Raw genomic sequence first — 13,823 nt, forward strand, 5'->3', positions numbered from 1 at the left:
CATCTCTCTTCAGTGACAGTTCGTGACTGTTATTGATGATATCAATTGAATTCCTTTCTCTGTAGCTATATGACTACGACCTTTGTGGTGGAAGCCATGGCTGCTGCAAATGCCCAGCTGAGATGGAAGAGAATGGAAAAACGCAAGGTTTGTGTGGGGTTTAATTTTGTGTTTTGTTGTGTTCTTCTGTCCTGTAGGATTTGCCTGGGATTCCTCTGATTCTTTGCCGTGCCTCGTTACTAACTCTAAAGAAATAAATTTCTACTGTACTTAACTTTGCCATATAAAATACGGCTGTTAGTTCCCTGTGGGGTTGCTCATTAAAGACAGGATTTTCTGCTCCTGCTTTGAAAAATCTCTTGTGCTGTTCACATTTCTTACTGATCGTGCTCTCCTTGCCCAGAAGCGCTGCTCAGTGAATGTGGAGAGGTGGCAGCCAATATATTGGTGCTATTTGGAGTGTGCTGAGGACTATAAATCCTTGCTGATCTCAGGTCATTTAACTGGGACAGGCTGGAATGTCCTTGCTGTTACTTGGGCTGTATCCCAGGGAATGGACAGTTCTGAATTATGCCCTTCCTGTAAAGCTTACTTGTGGCTTTTCTGGATCAGAGGGAGGTGTAATTGTTTGCACTGATTTAGACTCCTGCCTGTGTTTTAGTGGGATGGAGTTAGGAGCTAGACCTGCCTGCTCTGACTAGCTGAGACTTCATATGTTTAGATTTATTTTTTTTCTACCAGTTCTGCAGCGCTGCAGATCTGCCGGAAGTTTCTGACTTCCTTGTGCCACGTATCACTACAGGAGTTGGGCACTGTTGCTGTGTGTGTGACCTCAGGCTGGGACAGCAGAGCCTGTCACTCACTTCAGCCTGCTCTGCTAGTGCCCTCTTCTGCCCTCCCCAGCATCCCAAGGTCTCCCTGGTGTTACCTTTGCTTGCATGTCCTGCCCTCCCTGTTTGAGACCTTCTTTTGAGTGTCTGGAAGTGACTGTGACACTGGTGGTGCCGAAGCCTTTACTGTGGGTAACACATATCTCAGCAGTGGTCTGGTCTTTTCATCCAGGAGGATGATGAGGATGAAGATTCTTCCTCTGGAGTATCTGACAGTGATGTTCTCCTCCCAGATGGCTACGAGCGAGCAGAGACACGGCCTATCCTGTCAGTTCGTGAGTACTCAGTTCATCCCTTTGCTGCTCCAAGACCTTTCCTCAGCAGACAGTGTCCCAGAAAATTCCACAAGTGTGGACTCCTGTCCATTTCACCCTTAGTTCCATGTGCTCACATCCCAAAGTCCTTAACATTTTCAAGATAAGACTCATTGAGAATTCAGTTTACCTTCTGCAGTCTGATAAAGATCTTTTCCTTCTAGGTCACTAAGATGAGAACATCTTATTTTCTAAACACTTTTAACCTAGCTTCAGCAGAGTAATTGGACCAGTGACTCTGCAGCTGTGGAGTTGTACAAACTGTCCTTCAAACTGCTGCTGGAGCTTCCCAAGTGTCCAAGTAGTTTGGCCTCTGGGTTTACTGGAGGGATTGGTTGAAACACTTCTTTTTTCCATCGTGCAGAGAGACGTGGCTCACCCAATATCTTTGAAATCACCGAGAGGGTGGAAATGGGCCAAATGGCTTCCATGTTCTTCAATAAAGGTAAGTGATGCATATTTTCAAAAGGCCCTCCTGGACATTGTGTGTACGGCTGTTGCTTAAGTTTGCAAGGTTTTTTTCGGTGTGGGTTTGCATCCTGAGTTTGTGATAATTCCACCCAAAAGTGTCATTCCTTCTCTCTGTGGACTGTGTTCATCCTCCTGTGTGATGTTTCTATGAAGTATTTATGGGCCAAGTGGGCAAGAACCTGCTGTGGTGGGCACAGAACTAGCAAAACACTGCAGGTTATGGGCCCAGTTTCTCGAGACAGGCAAGTGTGAGTCAGTGCCTTTTCTGACTGCCCTTCACCTGCCTTTGAACTGCATCTGTCCTCTGTGATCTCCACTGTTTAAAGCAGTAAAGCCCAGCTGCAGTGTTTGCCAGTTCCATCTTGGTTGTAGTATTTGTGAATAAGACGTTCAGGCTTCCCTGAGCCCCGTATCAGTGTGAAGGAGAAAGACTTCTGGTGGGAGCTTCTGGGAATTGCCTGTGCCTGGGGAATCATCAAGAGAGCTGCTGGGACATGAACTGCTGAAAGGGTCCCCGCTGAGCATATGACAGGCAGCTGGCTTGTGTTTCTGTTTTTAAATGCTGCTTGTATGCCAGGGAACAAACTTGTAACCGTACTGCAATACATCCCTGTCCATTGCTGTGTGCAACAGAAATGCAAACTACAGTGGTAGGGATTCTGAAACCTGTGAAACAGTACAGTGAAATGCTGTGCAGAGCCAGAACATCATCAGACACCGTGGCTGTGCAGTTTTGAACCTGTCAGGCCCCATTTCTTGTGGAAAATGATGTTTTCCCTTGTTCACTGGCCACCTTGCAAAGAGGTGACGGGCTGGTTTTTTCCACTACGTTACATCAGCATTATGCCAGCATAAGGCTGTTGCCTCTGAAGGACAGCTGGGCTTAAGTAGTGAAGATTCTATGAACTATTATTTCTGATTTTAAAGTCTAATTGAAAAAAAAAAAACTTTTTAATTTTCATGCATGCCTCTTCTGGGCTTTTGTAGATTTAAATCACACAGGACCATCAGAATAATCCACCTTGGATCAGGCTGCCACATTTCTAGTCAGGGAAGAGAAGTGTGTCAGAAACATCTTGTTCCTGGTCTTGTCTGTAGCACTGAGTTGCTCTGACCTCAGAGAAGTTTTTCCTTGTTTGCTTTGCTATCTATAAAACACTGTGAACACTTCCCTGTCTCTCAATATTCCTCTGAGGAGTAATATTTGGAAGTGCTTTGAGGGCAATCAGCAGGTAATGGGGTTTAGCCGTGTTGCTGAGGCCTCGGCTGTGGAGGGCTGGGGGTCACAGGAGACAGAGAGTCCTCATAATCAAGTTCCAGGAGGTCCCTTCTTTGCCTGTGCTTCAAAGGGGAGCTGAAAAGGATGCCCCAAAACCAGGCAGGTGTTGGGCAAGTGCCTTCTGGACCTCTCTGGTGCTCAGACACTAGAGGGTGCTGGGAATACGTGTCCTCTCTGCCGGCACCAATGTAGCTTCCGAGCAAAGTGAAATAAACTGCTTAGTACTCTTAAATCTTAATCCCTCTTCTTAATGTTGCTTTAGCCACAGTTATCTGATTTCTGTGTTAGGGATCCTCCCCAGGGTCTATTGAGCCCGTGGCAAAGGGATGAATCTGTCTGCAGGAAGGCCACTGGAACAGCTGCAGACCACGGCCTGACTTAACTTGTGACTTCCAGATGGGAAGAGTCTGGGGCAGCTGTAACTCATTTGCTGCTTTTCTTTCCTCTGAGCTCAGCAATGAGGCTTCATTCCTGTTGCTGAGTCCTGGTTCAGAGACACCCTCTGCCTGGGAGCGGCTGCAGAGACAGAGGAGTGAAGTACCTCCCTCTGCAGATCCGTGCTGAGGTGCTCCCTCGCGATGGCTGCGCAGAAGGGCCTTCAGTAAGGGCTCAGTGACCAGTGTCTGCTGCCTTGTGCTGAGAAACTGGGCCACACTGGGGAATTCTCAGCTCCAGGCACCAACCCATGTGGTTTCACAGCTCACAAATGTCTGGGTGGGTGTTTACTCACGATATACAAAGCATGGATCCAAACCCAGGGTGTCTCAGGGCTTTACAGCCTTCAGAGGGAAGGCTGGTGAAAGCTGTGCCATAGACCTCAAAGCCTCTGATTTCTAGTGAGTTCTCTGCTCCTTTCCCTTGACTGATTTTTATTTTCAGCAATCTGACAGGAGTTGAATCTGCAGTCCTAGGAGGTAAGCTGGGGATAAATCTCAATTTCAGACTGTCTGTTTTCTTAAAGGGAGCTGACTTAGGTTTAGGCTGTGAAGAGCCTGTGTGCTCTTTTGAAAGAGCTGGCTCTGAAGAACTGCTCTGTTTCTTGTTTTAATTTTTTTTATTTTTTAATATGCAGTGTTGGGTGCTTTCTTCTGGGACCAAGTAGTCATTTATTGCAGTAATAGATTGCAGGCACATCTATCATACTGTTTCCTAACAGGAAGTCATTGATTTTCTTTTTTCTCCCTGTTTTGTGCCCAGTAATGAAAGTATTGATTGGGGAGGGTCAGCAGCAGTTTATAAAAGAACTGATGGTAAAGTCTTCCTGTCTTTGAGAAGATGAGTTTGGGAGAGGACTATCACCTGGACTTCCTACAGACAGGGATATAGTGTGTGCTGTTGGTACTGGGTGGTGCTGCTGTGGTTGTGTCAGCCTTATTTTGTGTGGGGAGGGCAGCTGAGGCCTGAGACCAGTGGAGATCCCAAAACAGAATCTGTCTCAATCTACAGTACTAAGCTTAGTGTGTCTGCAGTTTCTGTCCTATTTCAGATATTTTGTTATAACCTTCAACCCTTTTTAATGGGAAATTGGGGAAGACTGGTACGTAGTTTGTTGCTGTCTCCAGAACAGTGCAGAGACTCCTTAACTGTGAAGCCATCTTCAATCTTTCACAGAGCAAGAAAACAAGGGGGAAACTATATGGAATGATCTGACAATTTCTGTAATATCTCCATTTGTCTCTTTAGACAAACCAGGAACGAGTCTAGAGCACTGACTTAGTGCTGCTGTACAGAAACAGGAAAGTTTTCTTGCTGCTTTCCTGATAAAGCCCCTTTTTAGGAATGTTTTATGCTAAGTAGGCTCAGCATATTGAATAATTCATTTAAATGAAGGAAGATGTTTCCTAACATCCTGAGGTCCAGGGGCAGTATGATGGCAAAACATGACAAAACTTTGGGGCATCTAAGCTGTAGAAATATGAGTCCATACTCCTGCAGCAGTGTTGTCCTTGTTGGTAGTTGTCACAGCTGTGAGTGTGAGGTGAGGCTTGCACAGGTGAACTGATTTGCTCAAGCTGCATTAGGATTAAGCATCAGCTGGCATCACATAACTTGAAAGTATGGGCAGGTTCCTTGAGCTGTTCTCCTTCAGTGTCAACTTCCTAGATGAAACAAATGTGAGGCTTTTTTTCTGTAACTCACCTGTCTCTGAACTAAAATGTCTTCCAATTTGTTTTTCCTTGGTGAGATTTATACAGACTTGCTTGGAAGAAGAGAATCCTTTGGTCTCATCAAGTGTTTCTTTATCCCTGCAGATTTTAGCCCTCCACAGCAGTATCTTCTTGTGCCCCAGTAAGGCTGTTCTGTGCACCCAATTAATTTGTGCAAGATTTTTTTAATCTGCTAGGTGAAGGCAGGGCAAGCTTTTTCTTTTTCTTTTTTTTTTTTTTTCAAAAAGAAAAAAAAAAAATCCAAAAAATCAGTAGGGGCATGAACAGCATATATGGTGGTGGAAGGGTAAGAGGGCTGAGATACAGAGTTTTAAAGCTTTGCAGAATTATACCTTGGCTCAAGTTGCCACTGGTAGGGAATCTTCCAAAGCAGCTTCATTTCAGCCCTGTGGAGTCTGAGCTCTGCAGGGCCAAGTCCCTAATGTGAAGGTCTTGCAGATTTGCAAGCAGAGGGTTTGGAATCAGCAGAGACTAAAAGCATGTTCTCTCTGCATTTCACTGTTTGTCAGATTGTGCTCACACCGAGTCTGAGAGCATCAGCTGGATGTTTGCCTGTGGCTGTTCCAAGCTGACAGCTTCGTCTGGCAGGTGACTTATGTGAGACCTGTTGGTCTTGACTGCAGGATGGGCTTGAACTAGAGGGTTTAGTGTCAGTGCCAGGTATTGAAGGAAGCAGAGTGGAGCTCTGAGGCCCCTCATGCCCCATCAGATCCTGTGCCGTGGTAAGTTCCCTGAGCTTGGGTGGAGTTTACTGCAGAAGGAAGGAAATTATGGAGGCAAATGGTGATTTTTAAGATCTTAAAAATTTCATATATTTGAATTGCAGAGTACAAGAGTTTCTGTGTACCCTGCAGTATCTGGATAATATTTCCTTTTTCTGCAGTGGGTGTCAACCTCTTCTATTTCTGCATAATTATCTACCTCTATGGAGATCTGGCAATCTACGCAGCAGCAGTACCAGTCTCTCTCATGCAGGTGACCTGGTAAGTGTGCTTATTGCTGAGGGGTTGAATGCTAACAGGGAAGAGGGCAGGCTTTGGATTTGATGGGGTTATAAACCTCATTAGGATCAGCTCTACTTTCTGAAGAGTGAAGTGGAGAAATGACTCAAGTACAGCTCATCTCTTCAGGGTGGGAAGGTGAAGTTGCTCTGTATTCCCCACCCGAGTGCCTGCAAAGTAGCCGACCTGATTCCAGAGCCCTCGGGTGGGAAGCACTTCCAGCTTCAGCACTTGTAGACATGGAACTTGTTGCTCAAAAGTTTGATTGCAATACTCTGCAATATTTTAGCTTCTCTGTCTCTTTGGGTGAGGGCTGAGAGGTGTGATACTTATTAAGTCAGAGACCAGAGAGTGATGATGTTGTGTGGACTTCGCACTGGACTGAGAGTGATGCCTTTCTCAAAGAAACAGATAATGAAAAAGAGTGGTTTGATCAAATCTGGGATGGGCTGGATTTGGACTTGTGTCTTGGAAATGGGAAACCTCAGTGATCTCTATATGACCTAAACCCGCCAGCTTGATGACTAAATGACCAATCTTGCAAATAACTGCAGGTAATTCGAGAATTTGCTTTTAAATGCCCAGTACTCAGTGACTTGCTCTGTTACACAGTCCAGAAAGCAGAATGAGGGAGAGTGTTCAGGGAGGGGAGGGGAGGAATGGCCTCTGCTCATTCTTCCTTCTTGAATGCAGGAGAGGGGAAGACATCTGCTAGGAGTTAATTACTGTCTTTTGTTCTCCCTCCTTTCCCAGCAGTGTCACTGGCAACCATTCTTGTAGTGTTGGAGATGGCACAAAGTACAACGACACAGACAAGTGCTGGGGGCCAATTCGGCGGATTGATGCTTACAGGCTGTACCTGGTGAGTTTCTGGAACTGGGATGACCACTGTTGCCACTTAAACTTTGCTTCTAGTTATAAAGATTTTTTTTTTTTCCTGTAGAGATAATGTATTTCAAGTGAACAACACAGTGTGAAACTTTTGGTTCAATCTGGCCCTTTTGGCCATTTACCTCCTTCCTGTTCTTGGTGACATGGCTGTGTGTGAACTTGTTGGCCATCAGAATGATCCTTATGGTTTTGAGTTTGAGTTCTGTCCATCTTGTTTTGTAGTTTTATATTGCTTAAGCAGGTGAGATGTTCTTGCCAAAGGCTGGGCTTTTCTTCAGTGGGTTTTTCAGTGGCTGGCTAAGTAATATTCACTTGGGGGTAATTGTTGTCAAGATACTGAAGTATATTAAGCTCACTCGACTGCTTTAGAATATAAAATATCCTGAGTTGGAAGGGACCCACAAGGATCATTGAGTCCATTCTTCATGTGAATAAAATTGTTAATGCTGCAGGAAAATCTGCTGTTTAAAAGATGATGGAAACAGCCAGCTTAGACAACATCCAGTGCTATATGCTGCTTTAGTAATAGCTTTGTCTAGTTCAGCATTGTCTATTGCATCTATTACTGTGCTGGGGTTCTGCTGTGAAACCAGGGTTTTTCCCAAAGGATGATGAAATGGCTTTTCTAGATACTGGGGAGTGTTGAGTGCTCCTACCTGGAGACATGTCAGTGGGGCAAAAGGAAAAGAGGATGGGATGCCAGTACTGGATAGTGTGGCTTCTGTTAAGGGTCTTGGTGAGAATTTCAGGAACAAGGAGTGCAGGGAGTGAGGGTGGTTGTGTGTGCACAGAGAAATCCAGAGGTAAAGACTATTTGAGGCAATTTTGCAGTAAGTACATTTTGGATGTGCAGTGGATCACATCCCTGAGTAAACTTGTTCCAGCGTTATTGCAAAAGTAAGAGCTGGGCCTTGGAAATATAAGTGAATGTCAAAGTCTACTTAATAATTTAAGAGAAATATTATTGCTTTATTAAATTGTGTCTTGGTCTGTTTCTTTAAAACTTCCAGAAGATTGAAGATTTCCTTCCTGAATTTCAATAACTCTCCCTGACCCAGCAGAAGGAGCTAGTCAGAAAAGGCAGACATGCATTAATTACTGCCTGCATCTCTCGGATATTATGTCTATAATTCATGAAGATAATTGTTGTTAGGACTTGCAAAATTAAAAAAATTAAGACTGTGTAAGCATTAGACTTGCAGTCTGTGTACATAACTCTCAGAGGAGCTTTTCCCTCTGCTTGTCTTGTGGATTTGGAGAATAAATATCTGCAGAGTCTTCGCTAGTGTTAATCCTTTCCTGCTCAGTGACTGGGATGAGGTTTCAGTGCTTTTCTCTGCTCCCCCTAAGAAGGACGGAGGGGTTGTTTGTGGGAGAACAGACCAGTCTGTAGTGGGTTACTGCTGGGGGGGCAATTCTCACCATAACTATTTTCAGGGGACTACTGGGTGTCAGCATTACCTTCAAGTGACTTTCTCTTAAGGTCTCTAATGCTTCTTACTGGGCGAGTATGGGAGTAAACTGGGACTTGTTCTACCTCCAGTTCTGCTAGTCCCACTCCCTGCTTGACCTGTGTGCTTTCATGCTCCAGAAAACAGATGATGGTGACTTCTCTAGGGAGAAGTAAGAGATGTAATCATTTATAAAGCATTCAGACCACAGTACTGACCACGTATTTGAGTTTGGGCTGCCTCTCAAGTGGCTGTGATGGGTCATATTTTTCCCCCTTTATCCTGGTTAATATTTTCCCCACTGTCCTGTTTGCAATGTGGACAACTAGTGACCAGTTGAGCTCTTGAACTTTCTAAGAGAAACCTGGGCATGGGAGGGCAGGGGGAGGAAGTCACTTGACTTCAAGCAAAAAATTCAGTAGTAAACCATTGTAATTATCTCTACACATTTAGTCCAAGCTTGTCGTGTATAGAAGTAGAGTTTTGACCATGCAAGTAAAGCTGAAACTTGCTTGTCTGAAGAGGAAAAGGCAACATGACAGGAGGGGTGAAATGCATCAAGAGCACAGCTATCCTCTCGGTCCCAGAGGACCATACCCACAGAGAACTTGCTCTGTTGTCTTAACTTTCTTTTTTGAATTCTTGCTTGATGGAATAATTTGGGTTCCACGTTTCAGTGGACAAACAAGGTCTCTTTTTGCAGACTAAGTTCCCCTGTGGCAAGGGGACAGATGGACACTGTGATCCCAAAAGAAAACAGCTGAGTTTTTGGATCAGCCCTTTTGTCCTAGATGTCTGCCTCTAGTTTTCTTACCTCGTCCTAATACTGTATTTAGGTTAAAATGACTTTTAGGAGAAAGATGGGTGGATGTAACTGGAACCTCTTGCCTGTTCCAGTGAAGCAGTTCTCTGAATATGTAGTGTTATATTTCATACTCTGTGCATGACCCCACAGAAAACCTATTTTGGACTACCAGGAGAAATAATCTATTTGAGGTTTTCTGGGCAAATGATGCCAATGGGAGCTGTCTTGTGCCAAGTCCCACCAGTCTGCCAAAGACCTGTGCTGCCTTCCTCCTGTCGACTTTCTCTCCCAACACTGTGTCTTCTTTTCAACAAAAATAATTTCAAACATTTACTCTTCAAGCTGGGGATGGAGAGAGGAATAATGACTGACGTAAAAATCCTTTTTCACGCCTTATTGTCCAAAAAGGCCTCTGGAAGCTGTCTCTGCTCTGATTACTGTGAATGGAAGCTGAAAACTATGTACATAATGAGAATATTTAGACAGATTAAATTCTTCTCTTGAGACTTCCTTGTCTGTGCAGCATCTTTATTGCTGCTCCAGGATTTCACACCTAAGTGTGACTGCAGAGTCTTCAGAGACCACTAGGCCCCTATTAACCTTTGTCTGAACAAATGGTTGTCTCGCTTCTTGTTTATAAATTGCTTTGGAAAATAAAGGTTTGCAAAACAAATAAGTGAAGGCAAGTGCAGGAAATATGTAAATAGACTTCTTCTCCTGTCCCATCACTTGCTGCTAGTATTTGCCTCCTTTTTGGGACGCTTACAGGGTGAGCCTTCCCATGCTGTTCCACGCCTGCGAGGGCAAGACCCCGCAGGGCAAATGGGCTGGAAGGAAGGCGTGTGTTGGGCAGCCCAGCGACCTTGTTGAAGGCAAGCACTGATCACAGTTAGAGCAGATCGATGGCTTTCTATCTTTGCTTCAGATCCATCACCACCCTGTCATGTCCTCGACAGCTGGAGTGACTCCCAAGTCCCTTGGCTGTCTCTGGCAATGCTGAGGATGGGGTTGTGTTCTTTCCCTGCTGAATTCACACTTCAGTGCAGTCACTTTATCATGCTCTCTGTAAGGTCCACGGGGCCTCTGCTGTGGAGGCTGTGGGGCAGGGGCAGTGGATTTCAATTGCAGATCTTTCGTCATAATTCTTTCTTGTCTGTCTGTTCCAGTGATGTAGAAATGTGACATGATAGCCTCTGTTTCTAGAAAGCAGATACTGAAATAAATAAGAGATTAAATCCTGGGGATCAGCAGCCATTCAGAGTGTCTGACCCAAACTGCTTTCATGACCTGGCAAATGACGCTTCTCTTCTGCACCAGGGCAGCTGTTGAAGTTAAAACCTCTCTTCTCTTCAGCCCTCCTCTTCTGGCAATCTGGGACATGGTGCCTTCCCATGATGGAAAGGAAATGGCTTAAATTCTCAAGGGGAGCCGTATGCCTTTGAGAAGAGGCACTGGCACAGGTACTCCTGGTAGCCTGGCTCGGTAGCGCGTCAAAGCTCCCAGGTGCATCTGTTCTGTCTGAGTCTCTGTTGGTTTTTTTAGCTGATTGGGAAAGGGACGCGGCATCCGCTTGTGCCGGTTCACAGATGCTGCAGTATCGCAGGCAGCCCAGCGGGTGCAGGCCGGGCGAGGATGGGAGTGCAGATGGTTTAATGGAGATTATCCCAGTTGGAAATGTGCTTGTGCAGTGAATAAAATGAGCGGGCTCGCAGGCGCTTACCATCCCTCTTCAGGAGGGGACAATGTCACCCCGGCCCGATGCTCTGATCAGTGACCAGAGCGGGGCTGGGCTGCAGCTGCGGGAGGCTGTGCAGGGGGGTGAGGAGGAGGTAGTCTGAGGACACACATACAATTGCTCAGTGCCAGCAGAACTTAATCGGCAAATGTGAGGGCTGTGCTGATAAGTGTTGATGTAGATCCCGTCCGCCGCGGCGCGGTGCTGCCTTCCCGGCCCGCTCCGGCTCTGGGCTGGAGCGCCGTGCTTTGTGCCGCCGGTGTACGTGCTCTGCTTCCCTCCACAGCGTTTCTCCTTCCCAGCTGTGCCTTCACCCTGCTCTGGGTAAAGGTAGCTCTGATTTTTGTTGTCAAAACGGATCCTTCCAGATGTGTTTACCTGCACTAGGGCAGTTTTATCAGCTTGTTCAGCGCGCAGTGCTTTTGTGACCTGTCTGTGGTTGCCTTCTGGCCTCTGTAGCTTTATTTTTTTTGGTGGGGTTTTTTGCTTTATATTTTGCTTCCTCGCAGTGCTATGAGAGGAGCCCTCATGGCAGTACTTGAACATCCATGCTTGATCTAAGCTGTCTCTTGCCAACTGGGAGCTGGAGCAACAGAGCTGGAGCAGTGCTGCGAGCAGAGCGCTGCTTCCAAGGGCACCTGGGTTTGCTCTGCTGTTCCCTTTGCAGCAAGTGCTTTTCCTCTGCCCTGCCTTCCTCAGCTGTGCCCTGCAGCAGCATCCGGTAATAAATGGGTCACAGCTGCTATCTCCTGGATATTTATTCTTACAGGTCTCAGTGTCTAGAGACCTTGAGAACCAGTGGTGGGGAAGGAACCTGCCTCACTGGCTGGAGCAGGGAGGGCTGAGTTCACAGCACTTCAATGAAAAAGGCTTGGGGTGTTCGTCCTGGGCTCCCAGAGTGAGCCTGTAAAAAGGAAGAAAAGCTGATGGAAGTTTATCCTGATGGTGTGAAGCCATCACCTTGTTTAAATAAATTGCTTAAACTGTAGCATTGTTGTGTTCTAGGTTACCTCAGCTTGCAGTAAGGATGCATCAGGACTGGGGCAGAATTAGCATGTCACCCTGCATATCCTATAAGAAGTTATTCATGGTAAGACCTTCTTGCCAAAAATACCACATTATATTCCTTACCACAAATGCTTTGATGTGGTTTATTATGATACTGATATAGAAATAGAAACAAATGTGCAAAAAAGGCAGCTGTTACTTCTGTGCATAGATGCAGTTCTGAAAGCCTTCAAAATAGGGAAAAGCTTCTCAAGGATCCAGAATATTGTGCCATTACTGTGTACACAGGCACCCGAGTTTCGAGCCATTGCTCTGGCAGGAGACGAATTAGAACTGCATTAAGCATAAATTTCAGTAGCCCTAACTGTTACAGGTGCCTCTGAAATACAGCTTTGCTTGGCGAAAAGCCCAGTCTCGGGGGCTGATTGGAGTCTTCTCATGCCTCTCACCTAGTCAGCTTCCAAAAAGTGAGGTCAGTTAAGTTGTTGCTTTGGTCTGAAGTGGTTGAAGTAGTACAAGAGCCAAGTTCAGCTAAAATAAATGGTGTTTGGATGTGGGATGGGAAGGCAAGTCTCAGCTCTTTTTATTGTGCAACTAATAGGTTGAAATTGGCACACAGCCTTGTTAATATGGTATAAATCCTGCCTCCTTCATCCTGGTCCATTCTTCCGTGGGCTCATCAATAAATTCTTTCGACTGCTCGCTCATCATATGCCTGTGACAGATGAACTGGCTCTTCTGGAGGTTCCCACAGCCCTTGTGTTTCCTAATGCAAAGGAAACTTCAGATAATAACTGTGAATAAGAGGTTCTTCCTGAGCTGGCAGGAGGAGAGGCAGACAAGTGTGGTGTTGTGAGAATGAAATATAAACTTGTTGTACTAGTGACCTAAGAGCTGGAGTTCAGCTTCTGATGCGTGATTTTTCTTGCTTCCTTGTAACTGATGGCATTTTGAGTAAAAGAAACATCAGCCAGAAGGCAAAGCTCCCTGCTGCTAGGGCTGGATGGGAGAATCAGCCTTTGGTACCAGAGTGAAGCAACTGCAAGACCACGGATTGAAGCAACTAGCATTAATGGATTAGCTTGTCTCTTTTCACTGGAAAATCAATAGTGCAGGGGACTGGAATGTGTTTTCTGTACAGAGCTGTCTGTTCACTTCACAATGAGAAGTGGGTTTTTCCTAAGTGGAGCTTGGGTTGTGCTGTCACTTGAATGCTGAGCTTTTCCAAAGGCCCAATCCTGTCCCTCTCCTGTCCCACCTCCAGCAGGCTGGCAAAGGCTGTCTGGAAGGGAATGGTGCTGTGCTGCTGCTTAATATGCCTGGCCAGGTGTGCTGCAGGGGCTACCAGCCCTTAAGAGAAGCAACGTGGCTGCTGTGATGGGCAGAGACCATTGGTGAGCTCAGACACACTTCTCTGTTTGCTTTTGGGTGCTTCCTGCAGGTGGGAACTCACCAGTGGTGGTACTGGGCTCAAACCACAGCCCCTCTTCCCAGCACAGCCACCCTGGCAAGGCTGAGAGGCCATGCTGCTGCTTTCCCTGAATAAAGCTGTCCTCTGGAGTCAGCTCACTTGGACAGCAAGGCAGCAAAGCTGACACTGTTCTCTCCTGATACTGGAGACCAATCTCTCCCAAATAGGGCAGGTGTCAGAACTGATATTTGTGATCACCCACTCCCTACACCAAGTTGTAACGGTTTAATAAGGGCCTTTTAAAATTCCTTTCTTGGACTAGACTGTTTCAGCAGACTCACAAATCTTTCATTTTCAGAACACTTGTAGAAAATAAGTAATAAATATCCCCTGTGCAGT

At 45.8% G+C, this 13,823-nt stretch overlaps 1 protein-coding gene across 8 annotated transcripts in view; it reads left to right on the forward strand.

Moving 5' to 3' along the window:
* TMEM104 (transmembrane protein 104) overlaps window positions 1-13,823 on the forward strand; it is a 44,272-nt gene that overhangs the window by 5,493 nt on the left and 24,956 nt on the right. For 4 of the 8 annotated variants that reach the window (XM_051798094.1, XM_051798098.1, XM_051798096.1 and 1 more), the window contains exons 4-8: window positions 66-147; window positions 1,063-1,165; window positions 1,569-1,649; window positions 6,006-6,105; window positions 6,877-6,985. In XM_051798094.1, the coding sequence (XP_051654054.1) occupies window positions 66-147; window positions 1,063-1,165; window positions 1,569-1,649; window positions 6,006-6,105; window positions 6,877-6,985 (475 nt within the window). Of the gene's footprint in view, window positions 1-65; window positions 148-1,062; window positions 1,166-1,568; window positions 1,650-6,005; window positions 6,106-6,876; window positions 6,986-12,010; window positions 12,096-13,823 lie in introns of those variants that run through there. The other 4 variants (XM_051798097.1, XM_051798099.1, XM_051798102.1 and 1 more) reach the window with 3 other exon arrangements.

Source organism: Manacus candei, unplaced genomic scaffold (assembly GCF_025592945.1).
Source record: "Manacus candei isolate 608988 ecotype Guabito, Panama unplaced genomic scaffold, ASM2559294v1 h1tg000047l, whole genome shotgun sequence".
Lineage (NCBI taxonomy): Eukaryota > Metazoa > Chordata > Aves > Passeriformes > Pipridae > Manacus > Manacus candei.